We start from the raw sequence: 22,233 nt of genomic DNA, 5'->3' as shown, positions 1-22,233 counted from the left end.
CGCTATTTAATAATACACAATAATTTTTTTGTAATTGAATCACAGTGCATGTAGTAATGTTGATACAAATTCCAAAATTATGCAAATTGTTTTAAAGTTATGATATAAATTTATTCAAGCACGTAAAACACGAGATTAGATACCGTTTATAAATAAGAATGAATCTAACATAATAATTTTATAACAATCCTTTAAAATAAATCTAACATAAATATTGTCACAACTTGACTTTTTACGACTTTAGTTTAATGGTGATAACATTGAATTAGGGATGTTAACGAACTAAGTCACTCGTGAGTTACTCGGAGCCCGACTCGGTAAAAAGCTCGTTCGATATCGTTCGTTAAGCTTATCGAATCGAGCTCGAGCTTCAGGATGTTCGTTCGGCTCGTAAGCTTGCGAGTCTGTTCGTGAGCTCGAGCTCGGCTAATCTTTTGGGCTAACTTGTTGGACCATAAGTTTTTGTCCAACATTACTATTTTAGTAAAATGTAATAGATTGAAATGCTATAAATGAGACCCTTCATTCTTCAAATCTTAGTTGACCTTTTGGTGAAAATGCTCGACAAGTTCTAAAACGAACTTGTTTAACGAGCTAAAAAATGAGTTTGTTTACTGAACTTAAAAAGAGTTTACTTAACGAGCCGAGCTCGAGCCAAAATAATTAAACATGATAAACAAATGATTAATTAACCGAGCTCGAGCAATTCGCGAACTTAGTAACTTTCAAACGAGCCGAGCTCGAGCCTAATAATAAAAGTTCGAATCGAGCTCGATCCAATCTCGATATCCTAAACGAGCCGAACACTATAGTTCGGTAGTGTTCGGCTTGGTTCGTTTTAATTCCTAGTGAGAATGCATGAAATTATACAAACTATCACACCCATGACTGAAATAAGAAACTTGAATACATTATCAATTCATTGTTCGCATAGACAATAATTCTTTAACATCTTTACTGTTTAGTTCGTAAATCCGTGTAATATTCTTCTCTGCTAGCGAAGAAATGAGACATCAATGGCAAATCCATTGGTTTCATTTAGACAAAGCTACTACTCTAATATCACGAGCATATATAAGTAAAATTAAAATAAGAATTCTTGGACTTGTACATCATTTCCAGGTCATTCCTAAGCAAAGGAGTTAACGCTGATACCTTGACGCCATTCAGGTTGTTGTTACTGCTTCGATAGATCGTACGTGGAAGTTTCATTGATGGGCTCAAAGTGCCAATTGGGGTCTGCATTTGTTGGCTCCACTGGGGATATACGCAAGACTTGTTTGTGGTATTCGTAAAGTGTTTTTCTATGACCGATGCTTACATATGTGATCCCTGCAGCTTCAATCAACCGATATATATTTGTCTGCAAGTAATAGTTTAGTGTAAGAAGCAAGGATATTGATGCCAATCACCAGCGTTAACTAAACAGATGATAATTCCAGAATAAGGGAAGAGGCACATGAGAATTACTCGTTAATAAATCAATGACAAGAAATAAGAAAGGTAAATACAAACCAGGGAATGAATCTGGTTTGTGTTGACAAGAACCAATCATAAATTGGTTATTGCTTTTAAAGAGTTGGAAAAAGAATTCAACTACACTTCATAAGATCGATAATTGGCTTTCACTACTCAAGAACACTTCAGTCCTAGTGTCCACATATTTCAGCAAATATGTTGATTTGACAAGCATAATGTAAAGTTAGCCACAAAAAATAAATTATAGGGAAACAGAGGTATTAAATTTCAGTCACCTCGTTGGCTTCGTCTAAAGCACTAGTAGATTCATCCAAGAGAACTAAGGTTGGCTTTGAAAGCAACAAACGTGCAAATGCTAGACGTTGCTGCTCACCAAGAGAAAGAACACTAGACCATTCAGACATGGAATCTAGATCAAATCGTGACAATATGTAGCCAAGTCGAACGTCATGTAGAACTTGAATTATATCTTCAGTAGTAGGCTTCTGAGGCCTTGAATCCATCTCTTGTGCCATCGTTAGAAAAGGTAGCGAACCTGCAAAATAAATCTCTCAATAACTTTAGCTCTAAATAAGTGCATGTGTACCCGTACTAGCCCTATTTTTCAGGCTTCAATGCATTTCCTAGTTCATGTCCTTTTCAATCTACTAAGGAAACGTGTGTTTAGAATGCCTTGCAGTGGTATTTTTTTTAACAAAAATATTTCAAGATAATTACCAAATTTTAAAGCATTGTGAATGTGGTTAAGTAAGGCGTCTAGCATTTATTAGGACTTTCCTACATGGTCGACTGAGTGTATTTCAAACTCAACGAAATTATATGTAATCAATGGAAACATACAAAAATTTGATGTCCTCAGAACATATAAACCTTTCATAGATTTATGAGCACTAACAGTTCATTTCCTATCAAATGTATACATGGAATATTAAGGCAATAGGGAAGAGTACTTTCGAAGCCACGAGATCTAATATCTATGGCAGTTTCCGGCATTTACTCAGGGATGAGGTGGCATATACGAGATATCATACCAGTTGGTTTATTGTTGTCTGACATGGAAATTGAATCTTCACACCAAGTAGGATAAAGCAATTGTTGACGAAGCGTTCCCAAAACCATATATGGTTTCTGAGGAAGGAAAAATACACCTCTAGAACGTTCATTTTTCCGTCTGTTTTCGTTGCCCATGGTCTCTTCCACAGAACTTACTTCAAGAGAAGCCAGGTTTGAAGAAAACTGTGATAGAGGATCTCCCTCATTTCTCTCATAAGATGTGATAGTTCCCTTTCCAAAGCTCCAGAGACCAGCTACAGCTCTTAGTAATGAAGTTTTACCACTTCCACTTGGTCCTGTAACCTGTTAATCAAGCTAAGCCCCAATAATCAATCCATTCCTTCACTTTCTCAACTCATTTCTGTTATTACCTCAATAATGAAATACAATTACTAACCAGCAAGTGGTTCCCCTCATAGACGTCCAAAGACAAATCCCTGATAAGTGTTGCTCCGCTTGGAGTCATTAGAGTCAAATGATTTATACTCATTAACTTTGAACTGTTAGCAAAGGGCACAGATCCATTGGAATTGCTAAAGTCGGAAATAATGCATAATTCACGACATATTTCTTCCAAGTTGTCAGCATCAATTCTAGTGTCTTTGTTGTTTAAAAGATCGTCGAATTCACCTGAGATTTAAACTTTCTAAATTACATTGCATGCTGGCATTCTGTTGGTTTTTACAACAATTTGACCATGCTACAAGAGAACTGCAGCAGTATATGTAACAAGATCCATAGATCAAATTGCACATGAGCACAAATTTAAAATATAAAGGAAGGATAGAATCAGCAATGCCATTTTTCTGACATAGCCCAAATAACCTATAGCAATCCATGCACATTCACGAAATAAAAGGTGATTCCACCATACTTTGTCTTCAATCAATAACATATACATACCAAATCTAGCGAGCTATTCTAAAGCCAAACTAGGGAAGCTGGTAAATAAATTGTGGTCATGATGGATGACAAAAATTTCTAAAACTGAGTATTAACAAAGTTTCAAATTGTTTACTCATGAAGCATCACCGCAGATCAACATAGAACTTCAACACATCAATAATGGCAGGTGGTTTCCACACATCAGCAACAAATAAAATCAGAGTTATGTGACAACAGTTGCTCTTATTTCAAGATAATCAAGAGAGAACCATATATACACTTTTCAAAGAGAATATATCAACCTACCTAGTCGTTCAATGACAGCAGAAAAGGCACTGAGAGCTTGAAATTGGTACACGATGAGGGAAAAATCTCCAAGAATGTGATTAAATGCAGATACAGACTGATTAATGACACCAAATTCAATTTTTCCAGAAAAATACATGGGTGCAACTACAGCTGCAGGAAGAATCTGGATCAAGTATCTGTAGCCATTGGTGAAGAACTCCAGATTTCGGGAAGATATCAATAGTTGCTGTAAAGTTTAAGATGGAAATATTAATATAAATAAGGGAAGAGACTTACATGATATCAAGTATTAACGGCTTTTAATATAGGAAGAATACTGATTTTTAAAGAATGGATGGAGATAAAATAAATATCAGGATATTTCATAGGTATTACATAATATTTTCATTTGCTTTTCTATGCTCCCCTTTTCAGTATCCCTATATTCATCTGGACACTAACAGCAACCAGTGACATTAACCAACCAATCGGGGTAATGATAATTTGTGAAAGATTTGTATAATTCTCTATTTCATGTCGCATTTCACAAATAATTGTGAAAGATTTATCCCACCCACGTGTTGAAATTTTATGAGATGAAATGTGAAATACTCAAGGTGCAAAAATCTAAATGAAGTGGAAACAGCACAAACAGCTGGTCCGAAGGGTTTAGAAGCTTGTACTACAAAAGACAGTCTTATGACTTCCATACACTGAGATTTTCGAATGCGTTTCTGAATCGCTGCATTAGAAGTTGCATCTCGTTTTGCTCGCCACCATAAAATGCAATGGACTCTGCATTTTCTCTGATGCGCACTAGTCCATAACGAAAATCTGCTTCTTTTTTCTCTTGCAAAAAGTTCAGATTCACCAGTCCCTGAAGGTAAAAAGTTCTCAATACTGGAAGGTAAGTTACATACACTAGTTTATGATAAAAATATTCTATTGCTCCACAAGGAGTTTTAAAGAAGCACATCCATGCAGTTTAATAACTACATAATGTTTAAGTTAAAACTTACCCTTCCAAGGACGATACTAATAGCTGTTCCTCCAAGTGAGTAACCCAGAAGAACGAGAAAAAGTGGTGGATAGATCCCATACAAGATATTACTGAAAGATATCAAGTCCACGGAAGCATTGAAGAGTGTCAAGGAAAATGCGAGAGCTGTTGCTGTGAAAGAACTTAAATCATCAACAATCCGCTGATCTGGGTTATCAATTATTGACTGAGATTGTATTTTGTAAAAAGTTCTATTCTTCAAATATCGATCCATGTAATAGCTTGTCATCCAAGATCTCCATCTCAAAGAAAGAGTATCTTTCGCATAATCCCTCAAAACAAAAACCTGAAAAAAAAATGAGTATGAATAGCTCCTAAACTCAGAAGAATCTAGGACAAAAATCAATATGGAGAAACGGAACAAACGTGAGGAAGCATTCCTTGAACTCATATACAGTAACACTCCGAGTTTCCGACCATGTCCTGGATTTAAATGAAGTAAATAAAAGAAAATTCTAGGAAAAAGATTCTTAATTATTCCCAAATAAAATTTAAAATAAACACAATCAAATCTTCACTTTATCACAGAAAACTCTTCCTAAGACATTTGCTGCATGTAAGATATAAATCAGTCAAAAGATTATGAATTGAATATTTTCAATAGTGTATGAAAGGTAAAGGAAATTTTTCATTCGACATTATCCTTTGGAAGCCTTGCTGTGATCTTGTATCCAAATATGTTCGGAAACAATAAACCAAGGCACATGCATCCCCTGCATGATATATTCCTAAATAGGCAAATGAACATCACTACACAATTCACAGGAATCATACAGTTTGTAATGGAGCTGTATTGTGACATTTCAGTTCGAGTAATTATATAATTCTCAAGGTAATGACCAAACAAAATGATGGCTAATAATAATTTGTAAATGTTTATCACTTGAGAAAACATATCTATTCGAAGTTTGATGGTCTAAAATGCTTGATGTTATCATGTTAAAAGCACTATATATACCCTGGTTGGTAGGTAAAAGTATGATTTTATGGCTTTTGGTAATTTTTAGAATGTAGTGTTCTGTTAAAACTTTGCAATTAACGTGTTAAAATCATTTTCATATTGGTGTTTTGGCCCGTAGCTACAAATTCCCAAAAATTTATCAAGCGTGTTAAGTATTTATATGTTGGCTAAATGTAAACCAGAAGCCAATCATACCATGTAGATTGACAAATAGATTTCGCTTTCTAGTTAGACCGACAACTTGATGAAAATTACCTTACCAGCGCACACAAAATGTTACCATAACTGACGTAATGTAAATCAACCAACCCGTGAGTATTTCAGACACTCGTATTGTAAGCACTCATTGTTATGATTGTCATTTTATGCATTACTAAATTTAACATGTTGAGCCTTGGTCCTTCGTTATTGTATCCATGCATTGGGTTGAGGTGATTGGTGTGATGTATGGAGTTATAATCATGTCCATGAATCAGCGAATGGCTACTGCGCACGGTACATCGTCTCTGGCTAAATGCAAGAATGGACCTTTTTGCATACTTTTCAATAGCACAACGGTTTGTAGGCAATTCCTGACACAAGGATCTGGTATCTAAATTTTAACAAAAGGGGTTTAAGCATAATTTAATTATCATAAGACGTCCAAATGCATTTTAGCCAGAAAAAGATACAGGCAGTATAGATCTAGATTGGATATTAGGAATCATGGTACAAGCGATAAAGGCATTTCATGTCCTGTAAAGAATGCAGAGAAGACTAACACGAGAAATACCTAAGAAAATGGAGCAATGTGCTCACCGGAATTCCAATAGCAAAAGCAGCCAAGTAATACATCAGTTGCTTGGTAAACTGTTCTTGGTCCTTGTCTTCAATCACAAAAAAAAAACACATCAGAGAAGTCACCTTAGTTAGTAAATCAAACAGCTGCAAAGATAGCAAGAAAAGAAAAAATCATACTGGCAAGGGCATTATAGAAGTCACGGCCAAGAAAGTTGAAACCAACACTGATGCCCGTCGTCCCCAAAGTAAGTGCAAAAACACCCGCAAGTCGCCAACGAGCTGCGACCTTATCATCGGAAAACCAATAAGGTGCAGCCACTTCCCAAAACCTCTTCAGCAGGATTTGAACATTTGGGGACTTCCTCCGAGCATTATCCTACACTCACAACAAAATCAACACATTCTTTTAAAACAAGCTATAAATTTTGATGGCAGTGTCAAACATCCTGAGTCGTGTATGGACAATCGAAGAATGAACAAACAACCTGGTCAGATTCCGGCGAAGCAGATGATAAATCACTAACAAAAGCCGGAAACAAAGATTTTTTCCCCCGAGTAGCTCCGAGAAATGAACGATTAGGAACCAAGCTGAACCAACACAATTCGTGATATTTGATTTTCCCGCTGATTTGAATGACTGTAGTACTTCTTGACAAAGCTTGAGGAATGTTGAATTTCTGTGGTGGAAAATACACCGTGGATTCCAGTCCTATCATTTCGCTAGATGTCACGACTATTCAACCCCGATTCACTGGGTTTTCTCTAGAGCTCCGGCCGCCATTGATGCTACTGGATTGCTCCGCTAGTGACCGGTGGTGGTGCTCAGCTGAATTACTTGGAAGAATCCCGTTTCATTTCCTAGTGGTGGTTAGAATTTTTTCCAATAAAATTTTGTAATAAATGTATTATCTGCATGGCGGCTCATAAGGATTATTTCACCGGTACATCCGAACGTCAGAATTTTTTCTGACCAATTTTTTTTACTTTTTTATTTTTTTATTCTTCATGATATAAATATCAATCCTTGATCTTGGGTTGGATACTGTCCCACACCCAAGATCGAACTTTCCGACTCATAATATACCACGTTTTTTTATTTATTTAATGGGTGGGTGTTTTTTCAATTAAATAATAAAAATAAATAAATTTACAAAATATAAAATATTCTTTAAAAAAAATAGAGGTCGGGTTTTCTTTAGATTTATTATTATTATCTATTCTATTTTATTAAAATTGAGGATATGATAATAATCATTTAAGAAAGATATCAATTTTTTTTTTCAATTTTACCCTAATATGATACTAATATATTAAACCTTTTTTTTTGAATTTTTTTAATGTTAACACACACTTTTATTTTTAATTTTTTTCAACAATTTAAGTATCAATTTAGTCCCTACATAATTTGTGTGAGACGGTCTCACGGGTCGTATTTTGTGAGACATATCTCTTATTTAGGTGAACAAAATTTTTCATTTAAACTAAAATTGCCCCCAAAATTGATTTAATTCAAAAATTAAAAGAAAATAAACCGAACTAGATCACAATCGATAATTCTTGCTTGTATCCAAATTCTGGTTGCTTCGATGCTACATGTATGGGCCGCAGTGGTTTGGATGGACAAGTTTCATACATATATGTGATTTTAAAAAAATTAGTGGACATCTTCTTTTTTTAGAAATAAGATTTTTTTATGCAAAAAATTATAATGAAATTGAATATAAAAAATTTGAAGCTTAGCTTTCCTCGGTTTAAAATAATTCTTTATGAAAAAAAATTAAATCAAACCGAGCAAACACATGTGTTCGTCTTTTAAAAAAATGAAAATCAAATTTGTGAATTTTATTTAAATAGTATTAGGTTTTATTCATATTATGAATCTTAAAATTTTGTCATTTTTTAATATTCTTAGCATTACTATCATAAAAAATTAACACAAAAACTTATATAAATTCGTCTCACACATTAATTTTGTGATACAAATTTTCAATTTGAAATGTCTCATAATTATAGATTCTTGATACGGTTTTATAAGATGTTTTTTTAATACCAAAAAATGTCGTTTTTTGTTGTAAATATGGATCAGATCAACTTGTTTCATAAATATAAATTCGCGAACCGTCTCACGAATAAAAGTATTAAGTAATAATAAGTGTCTTGATTTGATTCCATATTTTCTTATCATAAAAATATTGTGTTAGAAAGTAAATATATATATAAATATATAATATTAAGATTGTCTAACATGCTAAGATTGTGTTTTTTTATTAAAAAATTATATGGCGTGTTTATCAGTTACAAATATTATGTTTCATTTTTTAATATTATTATAATGTTATTTTTAGATTTAAAAAAGAAAATACAAAAATTTAAATTTATAAAAATGGATTAAAATGAGATATTAACCAAACAAAATGAAACTTTGTTTTCGAAAAAGAAATCCTAATAATTTATATTTTTTGATATTATTTAATTTATTTATATATAAAAAAAAAGTAGAAAAAGAAAGCCCATAGTTTGAGCGTTTAATTTAGGTACTTCGAGGCGTTCCGATTCTGCCGCCATCGCAGATTCAGTTCCGAGTTGATTCGTGATTTCGTCTTTTGGAGATGGCGCTGAAGTTTCTGAACAAGAAGGGATGGCACACAGGCAGTCTGCGCAACATCGAGAATGTGTGGAAAGCGGAGCAGAAGCACGAAGCCGAACAGAAGAAGCTCGAGGAACTACGCAAGCAGATTCACGAGGAACGAGAGCGCTCAGAGTTTCGCCAGCTCCAAGAACAAGCTGGCCTTATACCGTAATTTCTCACTATTCTATTGTATTATGGTTTGATAGAGAATTAGGGTTATGGGTTCTTTCTTAATTATTTATTTCGCAGAAAGCAAGAGCGTTTGGACTTTCTGTACGAATCCGGATTAGCTGTTGGGAAGGGGACTTCTGGTTTCAAGGCTCTGGAATCTTTGCCGAAGAATGATCCTGAAAACGCTGCTCCTTCCTCGTCTGTTGCCAATTCGGCTGCTGCTACCTCTCAGGTTGTCAAAAGTTTTGTCTTCTTTTTATACTTTTCTTGTTTTGGGAAATTTACCTGGTGTTGACGTGTTAGTAATGTATGCATTGCTTGGTTGTCAAATTGAACAGCAATCAGCTGTTCCAGGGGCTTTGTTTGAGGAGAAGCCACAATCAGCAAATGATGCTTGGAGGAAACTGCATTCAGATCCTTTGCTTTTGATCCGTCGGAGAGAGCAGGAAGCACTTGCTCGTGTCAAGAATAACCCAGTCCAAATGGCCATGATTCGCAAATCTGTAAGTCCATTGCATTAAAGCATTTATTTTGTATGGTTCAGTTCACCATATTTTACTAATTTTTGTGGTGCTACACATGATTTGGTGCATCGAAACAAATGTAGGACAACATAATGACTGTTTGATGACTCACTATGACATCTTTTGGTTATGTTTCAATTATCGACCTTTTGTTTTCAACTTGTTATTTTTATATGGAGTAAGTATTATGAAGTATTTTACAGAAGGCGTGGTGGTGGATGAAAGAGCAATTTTATGCAAACTTCAGTCATATATTTGTGCCACACTTCAAATAAAGAATTTGAGGCATATTTTTTTGAAGATTTAATTGGAGCTGTTTTGGTTTGTTCTCCTTTTCATTCTGATGAGAACGGAGTGATCTAGTATGATATAACTCGACGTTATTCCACATTTCAATTCAATATAGACCTTGATATCTCCGTTAGATTTATTTTAGAAATGCATGCTATGTGAGAATTATCTCAAAATCAAGTCAATGGAAATTCCTCTGCCACGGTAGTTTGATGTTATTTTAGGATTACTGTATTGGGTTGGGTATTTGGGGCTTTTATGGGGAAGGTTCAATGGTTGGTTTTAAAGTGCCACTAGTTGTAATTGTTTTAGGAGAAATATGTATTTTTCCCATTTCAAGGTTGATAGGATCCATGGGGAGGAATGTTATTCTCTTCTGTTGATGTTTGCATTTTATGCCGTCTCCTTGTGTTTCAAAATACATGACTGGAAAATGGAAACTGAGTCAACAATCTGGTACTAGGCCAAAGAATTGTATCAAAATTTCAAACTTTTTTGAATGTAATATAATTGGATTCTTGCATCATTCAATCACCCCTTGGATTCCAAATTATTTGATGCAATCACCTTTGGATTATTGCTTGTGATTACTATTACATAAAGATCTCTGTGAAGTACTTTACTTTGATTGTTATGTACACCCTATTGAGGGTGTGTAAGAGATGTTAGTCTGTGCTGCGCTAGATCTTTGTCAAATGGTTACTAGTTCAATTGTCAAATTACAGGTAGGAGAAAAAAAGAAGGACAACGAGGAGGAAAAAGAGAGAAATAAACATTGTAAGAAGCAGTCTAAACATCGGAAACGCTCGTCATCGAAAAGTGATTCTGATTCTGAAGATACTGAGTTTACTGAGAAAAAACAATCAGAGAGTTATCATAAACGTAAAAAATATGAAGAATCTTCCCGGAAAGAAGCTCAGAATTCCGATGATGAATCAAGCGAAAGGGATGATAGAAGAAAGAGATACTATGACAAGCAGTACAAAGAAGGGGAATCTGGTAGCTATCAGGACACCAAATACAGTAGTGGACGAAAAAGGTCAAAGGGTCATTACGAATTTCAACGTCAAGAATATTCTTCAGAACGACGACAGGTCAAATCTCATAATGACAACCAAAATGGCCATCTTGATCCCAAACATGACAAAACTGAAGATGCACGGAAAATAAAGAAGAGTCGTTATGATTATGAACTCAAAGAACGTGTTTCAGAAAAGCATTCTGAATCTCATCATGACAAGCAAGAACATATTTTGGAAAGGCGTTCTGAATCTCATTATGAAAAGCAAAGCCGGCTCAAATCTTCTCAAAAGCCTCCAAGACCTGATTCAAACAATAGGCTTCGAAATTCTGTTAAACTTTCAGCAGAAGATAGAGCTGCTAGACTGCGGGAGATGCAAATGGATGCTGAAGTGCATGAAGAGCAAAGATGGAGAAGGCTTGAGAAGGCTGCAAAAACTGATGCTCAGGAAGCTCTCCGTGATCATGCGTCTGCAGGGAGAAACTTCCTGGATACCGCTCAAAAAAGTATATATGGTGCTGAGAAGGGAGGAAGCTCGACCATTGAGGAGAGTGTTCGGCGTCGAACTCACTATTTGCAGGGAAGATCGGATACTGATAAGAATGCTTTCCGACGGTAATGATGGGTCATAATTTATTGGAGAGATCCAGAACCTGTCCCTTTTATATAGCAAGACAAGAGACTACCCGGTGTATCTGATATCTGTACCAATCTTGCCTGTTCCTTTTGCGTTTACAAGAAAGAATTCGATGTTAATTACCTTATAATGCAGTAGCATGGATAGCTGCCTACTGTTGCGCCGATGGTTATATAAAACAGATTGTGTTCTTGTTCTTGTGCTTACACTCATGCAGTCGGCAGTGTTAAGTAGCGAGTCATTTCAACTGCATATGCTTTAATGAACAGCATATGCTTTTAGATTTTTGAATTGCAGCTGAGATTTTCAATGAATGGTATATGTTTGGTGTGGTATTTTGACCGCCTGGATAGTCTATCAGAACAATTCTAAGCGGCCACTGAGTCTTGGGTGTTGTATGATCATTTGCCCTAGAGTAATGCTTTTCAAATCACGAATACCACTGCAGCGATAGAAGCATGACGAATACTTCAATTTAAAGTTTTTTTAGGGAATTGAAAATGTCTTTTCATTATAATTGTTTAGTGGTGAACTTCACCACTTAAAAATTTCATCACTAAACAAAATATATAGAAACGCAGGTAGCATGATTATTATTTGTTTAGTGGTGAGAATCTTAACAAAAGAGCCACAATTGTAATGATTAACGCAGGTAGCTTGATTTCACGTTCACTGATATAGAAACGTAAGCAATTTTGAAGTCAAGTTGTAGCGTAGAAAGATACTTGTTTTTACATTGTCAGCTCATTTTAGTGAAAAGTGTTTTTATATATTAGCATGAGTTCTGGACGCAACTGGTGCCAAAAAAAAAAAATCGTTCTTGTTGGGTATCGACATCGGAGACCGAACAAGGATACTTCATAGATTCATGGAAAATATGGAATAACATAATAATTGATATGAATAATAAGGGGCCGGCCAATTTTGTAAACTTAAGAAAGATTCAGACCTTGGAAAAGTGGCTAATCCACACATTTGGTTGGGATCTCGAGATTAGGATCTCAATATTCGATTGAATGCCATATGTGTGTGTGTGTGTGTGTAAAAGTAAATCAATGACTACAACATGATGTGATATCCAAACATTCGCCCACTCATAAGTTAAGGTTCAAACATCTCCTAAACTTTATTCCTCTAAACCTCACAATTTCATGTCATCTAAGTACCAATTAACGTTTACCTGACCTAACGAGGGATGTATCTATAACAAGTTACACATGCAAGGTGACAAATAGGTAGTAGCCTTGGGAGGCAAATGCACCATATGAATAACATTTGGGCACTTGAGGAATGATCAAGGTTGCCTCTCATCAAGAAAAATGCAAATGGCTGCTGGTAAGCGGGTTCAAGCTCGACTCTAATATCGAATGGGTAAGTTCCATTTCGGGTTTTGAGAATGCTGCAGCATCATTGGCACGTAGCTTCTTTCCGGGCCTCTCACTAGGGCCTTTAACTGTAGAAGTCGACTGGAAATCAGAATCTGGGGTTTGTGGTTCGTGACGAGAGAATGATTCATCAAGAGAAAGGCTCTTGTCTATGGTATGTCTTTTAGGAGGCTTTTCGGGAAAAGGTGGCTCGGATGTTGAAGCAGGAGTAGCTGGATCAGTTTTAGTATCTGATTCTGGGAAATTGTCCTCTGTTCCAGGCCCATCTGGAACAACTCCACTGACACGCTGTTGTTCTTCAATTATCTTCTTTAAGTACTTTCCTTGGGCTTCAATCCTCAACTGTAGCTGTCTCTGCACCTGTAAAATTCAAACATAACATAATCTCATGATATTACATTGACAACCTAATATGCAAAACAATCTTCTGATTCATCCATAAATTAAACCATCCTCCTAGTTGAGGAACTAATATACACCAGTTCATCGGGTAAATGTCAGCCTATATTTTTTCTCAAGAGAGTGAAAATAGAAAGGTGTTTAACTTTAAATTAACCCTGTCATTTCAGGAGGTCGGAGACAGGTCATAGTAGAAATGGGTTCCTTAATTTTCGTAACCACATAAAGTTGATGCCACTATAAGCGTATGGTTTATATAACAATTGGGTGCTGAAAATAGACTGAGTGCTGAAAATATACTTTGAGGAATGAGTGGGAAACCATTACTAGCCAGATGTCAGCGTAAATTGATGCACCTTTAAACCATAAGAAAATATGTTCCAACATTCTGAATGTCTAGAGGATAAATTCTCCACAGTTCACAGTAGTTGAATACTGAAACAGCTCCAGAATAAGATTCAATACTCTCACACAGAATCCAATAAATGTTTCGAAGCACGCCTTGGTAAGCAACAAAGGTAAATAATCAAATGGTCTTCCCACACACTGAACTTGTTATATTCCAAACAAATTTTCTAGGGGTTTAAAATAACAGGAATGAGGAAAAAAAATATTTACCTCTAATTGCTCATGCAGTCGCTTTTGAACCTCCATCTGCAGCTTGAGTGCTTCATTTATTTGCATACCGCTACATGCAATACATAAAAAAATCATAAAGAAAATGAATATCTGCAAATAATTGCACATGATTAGGCACAATATAACATAAAAGGTCACCCACGTCCATTAGTGATCCATAGGAGAAATCTGACAAAAACATAAGAAAGAAGATTCAACTTACGATGAACCATCCAAGCTGGAAAGCATATCTTCAGATTCTTTTTTATCTGGCTTTGTCCCTAAAAAATATCACAAATTGTACAAGTAACCAAATGCAAGATTAAATATACACCAAACCAATTAAATAATCAGTAAAAATTGCAATAAAATGACTTACCATCCGAAGATGAATCTGGAAGATACTTGGCAAGCCGGTATTTCTGTTTGCGACAATAAAATTAATGAAAGCTCCCAAGCAGACAAAATACACAGATAACTGCCTTCTGAAAGAATTGATGACATGAATACCTGTAAGTGGCTTTTTACATGGTAAATTGTCAGCCCTTGAACTCCCATAATTCGAAGTACACCTTTTGGAGTAGCTCCTGAAATTGAAGTGGAGATATCAGAAAACTCCTCGATCTTTTGTAACAATCTTTTGGGCTTCTAGGGGAGGGGCTAAAAATCTGAACCTTTGTACTGTGAATGAAGACAATAACTTACTATCAGGACCACCAAGTTGTGCTACAGCATCAACAAATCGGTCGTGGAGCTCATGTGTCCAACGAAGCCGATGTTTTGACGCCAGACTTGCATTGTCACCTCCACCGGTAGGTTCCATAGTGCTTGTGCCACAGTCTAGCTACTGATTTCGAACTAATGAATTGCTGTGAACTAAGCTAGAGCTTGAACCACCTTTGGGTTGATGCATATCACATTAATCTATGCGGGAAACAGAAATCAGTACCGCATTAGAGCCAAACAAACATCAAAATCAGCAGACAACTAACATTATTGACAAAGATGGGAAAATTATAAGCAACACTAAAGCAGGCAGCATCCAAACACATGATAAGCATCGGTTGGGTATGATACCTTTAATGCGTTCTGACAATACACTTCTTCCTTTTTCTTTCATGTGAGGTTGATGCTAGGAGGGGCAGACACCATGGCATAACAATGAGGACAGATTTTCATAAGAGAATAAATTATGATAATTGGAAAGCATTCAGCACATTTAGCCCATTGAACAAAATTTATTATTCAATTTCCACAGAAATGAAAATATCATGCAATTATACCATAAAGATTGCATAAAACATTAACTTGGATATTTGCTACACCGAGAAGGCAAAAATTAGTTAATGAAATAGAAAGTGTTTCCAAACCCTATCTCTTACAAAAGGGATACAAAATTTTAAGTCAGATAACGGTGAACGGATTGCTCTAACCAACATAAAAACACAAAGCTATAGTCGACCTATAATGAGGAAACACTTGAGGGAAATTGCTCATCTGTCTCCGACTATAAATAATAATCCCAATGACAAGAAAAAGCACATATGCCCAAATTAATCACCTAAGGCCAAAAATATGAAATAAGAACCCATAATTTTAGGAACGCTGCAGTGGACGTGTAGAAATAAAGGAGGTAAAGTTCTTCCAGTCATAGCAAACTATTATGAAAACACATGGAAACTTTTCGATTAATAATCCTCAGTAAAAATCATGTCAAGTAGCAATTACCAAATAAGTTCCCCTAAATGAAGCATTTAACTGAGCACCGTTAAAGCCATAACTAGGGTAGTACAAAAGTAACCCATTGGCCACCTCTCTCACTCCATATATGAAGGCAGGACACTTGAGAAATCAACATTCTCACATCAAAAGCTAAAAAATACAAAAACAAAATATAAAATTCACGAAATGGACCGAACTCCAAAACCGATAAGAGCATGCAATTCCAGTAAAGTGGGGAAAATTTCGCATGATGATGAAATTAATAAGGTAAATGAAAAACAAAGAGAGAATCCATACCCAGATCTGTTAATTCCAGGGCCGATCCCTGAAATCTTTGATATGCTATCATGAACCACCCCCCAAAAAAATTCAACTCAAGACGATTAAAATCAAACCAACAATTCAACTTCGCAGAACACCAAAATCTCCAGAAGTAGAGATGATGAAGATTATACAGTCGATGTACGGTGGTCCAACCTTGTTTGGATGATAATAATCAACTGAAAATATATATATATATATATATTTATATTTATATACACTGAGCTAAGAGGGGGAGTGGTTAAAGGCTCTGATTGGGTGATAAAAAAGATGATTGATGGTACCACCAATTTAATTATTTTTATTTGTCATATGATAGAATAGGTTGGTCTCACGATTTTTTATTTGTGAGACGAGTCGATCATGTTAATATTCACAACAAAAAATAATACTCTTAACATAAAAAATAATACTTTTTCATGGATGACCTAAATAAGAGATCTGTCTCACAAAATACGACACGTGAGATCGTCTCACACAAGTTTTGCTTAAAAAGTAATATTTTTCATGGATGACCCAAATAAGATATTCGTCTCACAAAATAAGACTCGTGAGACCGTCTCACACAAGTTTTTATCTATGTTATATGTGCTTGTATAAGTTTTCCAGTAACTGCCAACTTGAGTTCAATAATTTACATTAAAAAAAATTATGAGACGATCTCACTGATTAATTTTGTAAGATATATATTTTATTCGATTCATCCATGAAAATTATTATTTTTTATTGTAAATATGAACATAATTGACATATTCATGAATAAAGACGTGTGAAACTTTCTCTCACATACATGATTTAAGATTTTACACTTATATAAATTATAAGAAACCTTTCGCCACATAAAAGGTCAAGAGATCAAAAAGGTCATTATAATACAACATAGCCATACTTATCCAAAATGTGAAGTATACAACATAGTCAAAAAGTAAATATAACATTCGAACTTTTCAAGAAAAACATCTAACAATTAACATTTTTTTGTTAGGGAAATTATTGATCATGTAACTCAAATTATGCTTGTGTATGGATCTTTACAAGATATATATGAGATTATATTCTATTGGATATGGTCTTAAATTGGAGTCATGTAGATTAATCGATAAACATTCCTTTACTTTACATTATACTTTAATTCAACTAACAATAATGAAATGTTGCACTTGTTTTTGAATAAAAAAAGACTATAATAGTTGTCAACGTTTTATAAATCTGACGTTAAAATCTCAAATTTGATATGATATATATTCCCAATTTATAACAAATTAATAATAATAATAATAATAAGGCAAAACTTCAATCATATTGAAAAATATGTCATAAATAATCAGAGAGCATTTTGATTAGCACACACGAGAATTTAACCAATCAATTATTACCATTGTCATTTTCTTGGACTAGGATGTTGTTGTGAGGTTAGAAGTGTAATTTCACATGGTGATGATTTCAAAGTTCTCAGACGGCCGAAGCAAATGACAACAACAGACAGATCGACCGGCAATGGAATCTATCGGCTTACCGTCGAAAGGCTGCTCATATATATAAATATAAATATAAGAAAAATATATATCTAAATTTATTTATGTGGAATCCATAAATTAAATATATCACATGAGACTAATATTTTTCAATATAGTCATAATCCCGGCATATTCGCTTATATTGTATCATTCTAGACGTTTATTACAACTGAATTTTAAATTGAGACTTCGTTCTAAACTTGATGCTATTAGTCATCTATATTTACAGTATTTACAGTCAATTTCTATGTAAGGGAGAGGTTGTAGAAATCAAATATATTTCATGTGTCGCAATGAGTTATCCGTACCATACATCGAGAAATCTATGTTTTTGTTACAAAGAATAGATAGTTGTTCTATTGTTTAAAGAATATTTTAATTAGAGTATGTCTCTTTGTGAGACGGTTTTGTAAATCTATATTTGTGAAATAACGACTCGATCCATATTTGCAATCAAAAAAATACTTTATATTAGTATTGTATTTAATAAATTGTGGAAAGGTATTATATAATTTAATTGATTTTAAATATTTGAACCTATATTATTAATTAGAATGTTTGAGGAATGTAGGAAATAAAAAAAAAAGTAAAAACGATGTTTTAGAAATAAGAAAGAAAACTAGCCAAGACACCGAGAGGTAGTTAATGGTTATTGCACAACCAACGTGATTTACAACACTGGAATATTTCTGGCATTTGCTTGATCAGAAGAAACATAACAAGAAGTTAAAATCAAGTGGCAGTGTCCGGTTTTTACACCAAACCAGGAGTACGCGCATCCCATTGATCCTCATCTAGCACAGACCTTAGCACGCTGTCGATGGAGCTCAGGCGATGCCATTTCAGGGCTGTGGCTTCCAAAATCATCAGCAGATAGTGTTGGACATGATTCGAGTGGATTATGGGAAGATGAAAACTACACCTTCGTTTCATTCCCTTGGAAACCATCACCATCATTGTTTACGACACCAGTTTCCAATAACTTGATCGGCTAGCATTTTGCAGGCTTGTTCTAGCATAGCCATATACCGTCTCTCGGCATCTTGACGAATCTGCATGTGTTTTTCAGCCTGCGCAGCAAAAATCAACCTTTATATACACAGTACCAACAAGCTTCGAGAACACATCACCACCATTTAATTTCAGGAAATTGACTCTGTAGCATAATGGCACCCTTCCATATATCACTACTTCTTTTAAAATCTATCACCGAAAACCATGTCAAAGAAATCGTTTTCATACATTTTTTTCTGAACTTTTAAATTGAGACAAATTGAATCGCCTTCTCTAAATACCACCTAAATATGCATGGATGGTGTCTGATCTCTAGTGTCGAAAATGTCCTACAAAGGGACTTACTTCAACTTGCAAGTGTAGTTTGCTTTGTATTTCCATTTGAGCTCTCAATGCCTCCTTAGCTCGATAATCCCTAATGCATCATTGAATCTTTTATTAGTTTTTGTGTTTATATTACATATGCTAACCAAAGTGCAATCCACCTAACAGACTATCTAATAAAAACACTTTACTCCTTGATGTCAGCAGATTGCAAGTTTCGATGATAACCGCTGTCATGAGGGCTATCCAGATCATAGGAACCTGAACGAATATGCAATTGCAAGAAAATAAATCAGTTCAAGATAAATATTAATATAAGATCTCTTGCTTAAAATAATTAGCACAATCAATCTTGGTCAATAGATACAAGTCATGATAGAGGGCGGAATATAATCAAGTTATAGAGGATGGGGCTGACTAAAGGAACTGATTTCAATATCTTCACTTCACTCATCCCAAAAAAAATTTCCCCATTACTCCCTCGAGGGCAATGTTCAAGGGCTGTTTTGGTGTCGGAGACAATGCCTCACATTATATGCTGACCATGTTCACAAGATTAAGGTCAAATGACAGCAGACGAGATAGGCATTTGAAGTTACACCTACCATCTTTTGAGGCCTCACCGAGATCTTTTCCTGACTGCTTGCCTAGTCTGTATTTCTGTGAGAATGTATGTGAATAATCCAGTCAAACACTAGGCAGATGTTGCCAAAATAGTAAGACACACAAAAAAAGGCTTTGCCTACACGCTAAGAAAAAATGTACACTGATTAGTAAATAAAATGAGAACAACCTGGAGATGACTCTTTAGATGAAATAGAGTTAGTCCCTTGACACCCATCGCTTGCTTTAGAGCCTTCGGGGTAGCTTCTGCAAATATCATTAAGGTAAAGCCCACCAAAAGGCAAAAATCCCTATCTGGACTCCACAGAACATTTGCTAAAATTTTATAAATACTTACAGATCAACCATTCCCAAACAGAACCAATCAAAAACAAGAAGAAGAAAAAAATCCCAAAATAGAGAACAATTTCAACATACAAGATGCCTAATGCCTAGGTTCCATTAAGAACTTCCTCAATGAACAGGTGGCATTCTTGATCTCATCAACAAGTATTCATTGTGCGTGATGGGTATAAAGGCTCTGAAAATACATTTACCATAAAGCTCAACAAGGTTGGTTTTGCTTATCCTAATGAATTTGATCAAATAATTACCAGGATGTCCCTTTTCTCACATATCCAGCCCGTACGACTAACTCGACCGTTAGTATTCCGGAGGACATCCATTTCTAATTTCTTTATGGTTGGATTTATCAAAACAAATCAATGAATTCATCGTTATGAATTTTTAATACTTAGTTTCAAATTCATCGATCCAAATGCAACACCAAATACTGAGATACCATTTTACGTATTGCGACACAAAAATAAGCTTGTGAAGGAATGTCAATGACCTAGGTCAATAACGATCCCAGCAAAGAAGCAAAATTCCTGCAATACAGTTATGGATGAGCTGAGGTGGACAAAACGGGATTGAGTTGAACGTAAAGAAGTTCAAACTTTATGAAGGTTGACCCCAAATAAAGCCTTCTCCACTCATCCAAATTCCCATCGGCTCATTTTTTTTCCCCGATTTATATGATTAAATTTAATCAATTTGCATAAAGACAAACTCAGGCATTCCAGAGACATGGTAACTTAGAGCTGGCATCAAGATAAATTCTTTTCTTTTTGTTAATAAGATAAAATCTTTTTTATGCGAAAGGAATTCACGTACTCAAGACCATAACAACGAACGCGGGATAACAAGATCCATCAAGCACATCCACCGATATTTCAACATATTAAATGAATTAATATGCAGCAAAAGCTAAGAACACAAAATATGAGAGAGAAAACTGACTGCTGGGGCCGCCAAGCTGCGCAACGGCCTCAATGAAGCGTTCGTGTAGGTCAGCAGTCCATCGAAGGCGTGGTTTCTGATCGGAAGTGAGGACCACACACGGATCCCCCCCGACCCTTTGACCATATTCCATAATGTTTGCACCCTGGATATTTTCTTGGCTTAAAATGGATTCATGTACTTGAATCAGTCTCGGAAACATGAGGGATACAGAAGAGGGAAGCGTCTGAGTCCACCAAGTGCGAAGATCGATCTTCGATCTCTTTAGCTTCTTCGGCTACTTGTGAAATGCGAGAAATTAGTTAACCGTTGTTTTCACTATAGATTTTTTACTTTGATGATGCCATTGTTTTGTTTTTTTGGGGGAAGTGACACCATTGTTTTTCCCGGAAATTGCCCTTCAATCTCCGACCATCGATTTTTTTTGTGTTCAATATCTGGATACTTTTTTAGTATAACATTTTCACGTGAAGTATACCATATTTTTACATGAAATGTACCATATTTTATATGACATATTACCACAATTTTGTAGATAAAGAATGAACCCAAAAAAATTATTTTGATTGAGGATTTTTCACCAACTTCCCCTTGTTTTTCAATCTGTTTTATTCAGAGATTTCATTTACTGTAAATAACAAATTTTTTTTTGATAAATAGATCATATGTTACAACTGGTGTTAGAATCGAGAAAATGGTCATACAGCAAAAAATGAATGAAAATGCCATTACATATACATTTCAATAATAACATGATACAAGTATACGAGGAGTATACGAGTTGACAGAATAAATAAAATTTTGACTAATAATTATGAGTTTAGTTCTTCATATCAACAGTTTTTTAGGCGACCAAGTCCCTCATAGTTTGAATTGTGCGGTTTGCTTACCCATTTATCTTGAGTGTTTACTCAGTGTCTAACAAATAATAATGATGACATATTTTATCGTCACAAAAATACCCGATGTTACCATAATAACAGCATGTATGAGAGTTGTTCTCTTAGGTTTTTGGGCATTGGACTCTGAATAGTTTGGTATATGGGATAAGGGATAGATTGATAATTCTCTTATCCCATGTTTGATACTTTTTTTAAAAAGCCCATGATAATATCATGCGCCTTTGATAAATAATTTTTTAGAATGATAAAATGTCACTTCTATTAGGTGTAATAATTTTTATTTAATGATAAAATATACTACAAATGACTTAATTATTTTCAATTTATAAATGATTTTTATAAATATA

General features: G+C 35.0%; 3 protein-coding genes and 1 pseudogene across 4 annotated transcripts; 1 reads left to right on the top strand and 3 right to left on the bottom strand.

The window, feature by feature from the left end:
- Positions 1-891: 891 nt before the first annotated feature.
- On the bottom strand, positions 892-7,403 carry LOC140822403 (ABC transporter D family member 2, chloroplastic-like). The gene is made up of 10 exons (XM_073183169.1): positions 6,992-7,403; positions 6,684-6,882; positions 6,525-6,592; positions 4,725-5,051; positions 4,418-4,582; positions 3,724-3,952; positions 2,930-3,162; positions 2,511-2,835; positions 1,755-2,014; positions 892-1,363 (listed from the first exon to the last, which is right to left on the bottom strand). The coding sequence occupies exons 1-10, from the start codon at positions 7,220-7,222 to the stop codon at positions 1,178-1,180; spliced, it is 2,223 nt and encodes a 740-aa protein (XP_073039270.1). The 5' UTR covers positions 7,223-7,403; the 3' UTR covers positions 892-1,177.
- Positions 7,404-9,013: 1,610 nt separating this feature from the next.
- Positions 9,014-11,975, top strand: LOC140822396 (uncharacterized). Of its 2 annotated transcripts, none has more exons than XM_073183157.1 (4): positions 9,014-9,303; positions 9,385-9,538; positions 9,645-9,809; positions 10,847-11,975. In XM_073183157.1, the coding sequence occupies exons 1-4, from the start codon at positions 9,116-9,118 to the stop codon at positions 11,759-11,761; spliced, it is 1,422 nt and encodes a 473-aa protein (XP_073039258.1). In that variant the 5' UTR covers positions 9,014-9,115; the 3' UTR covers positions 11,762-11,975. The 2 variants fall into 2 exon arrangements, with proteins under 2 accessions (XP_073039258.1, XP_073039265.1); XM_073183164.1 differs by having other exon boundaries at positions 9,645-9,813; positions 10,854-11,975.
- Positions 11,976-12,819: 844 nt separating this feature from the next.
- On the bottom strand, positions 12,820-15,033 carry LOC140822379 (myb family transcription factor PHL7-like). The gene is made up of 6 exons (XM_073183136.1): positions 14,887-15,033; positions 14,692-14,768; positions 14,561-14,603; positions 14,405-14,462; positions 14,182-14,251; positions 12,820-13,524 (listed from the first exon to the last, which is right to left on the bottom strand). The coding sequence occupies exons 1-6, from the start codon at positions 15,002-15,004 to the stop codon at positions 13,090-13,092; spliced, it is 801 nt and encodes a 266-aa protein (XP_073039237.1). The 5' UTR covers positions 15,005-15,033; the 3' UTR covers positions 12,820-13,089.
- A 3,345-nt stretch (positions 15,034-18,378) lies between these two features.
- Positions 18,379-21,350, bottom strand: LOC140822388 (protein PHR1-LIKE 2-like; annotated as a pseudogene).
- Positions 21,351-22,233: the final 883 nt, after the last annotated feature.

The sequence above is a fragment of the Primulina eburnea genome, chromosome 2, assembly GCF_022965805.1.
Source record: "Primulina eburnea isolate SZY01 chromosome 2, ASM2296580v1, whole genome shotgun sequence".
NCBI lineage: Eukaryota > Viridiplantae > Streptophyta > Magnoliopsida > Lamiales > Gesneriaceae > Primulina > Primulina eburnea.
Note: the sequence above shows the minus strand (reverse complement) of the source record. Positions and strands in the feature narration are given on the sequence as shown.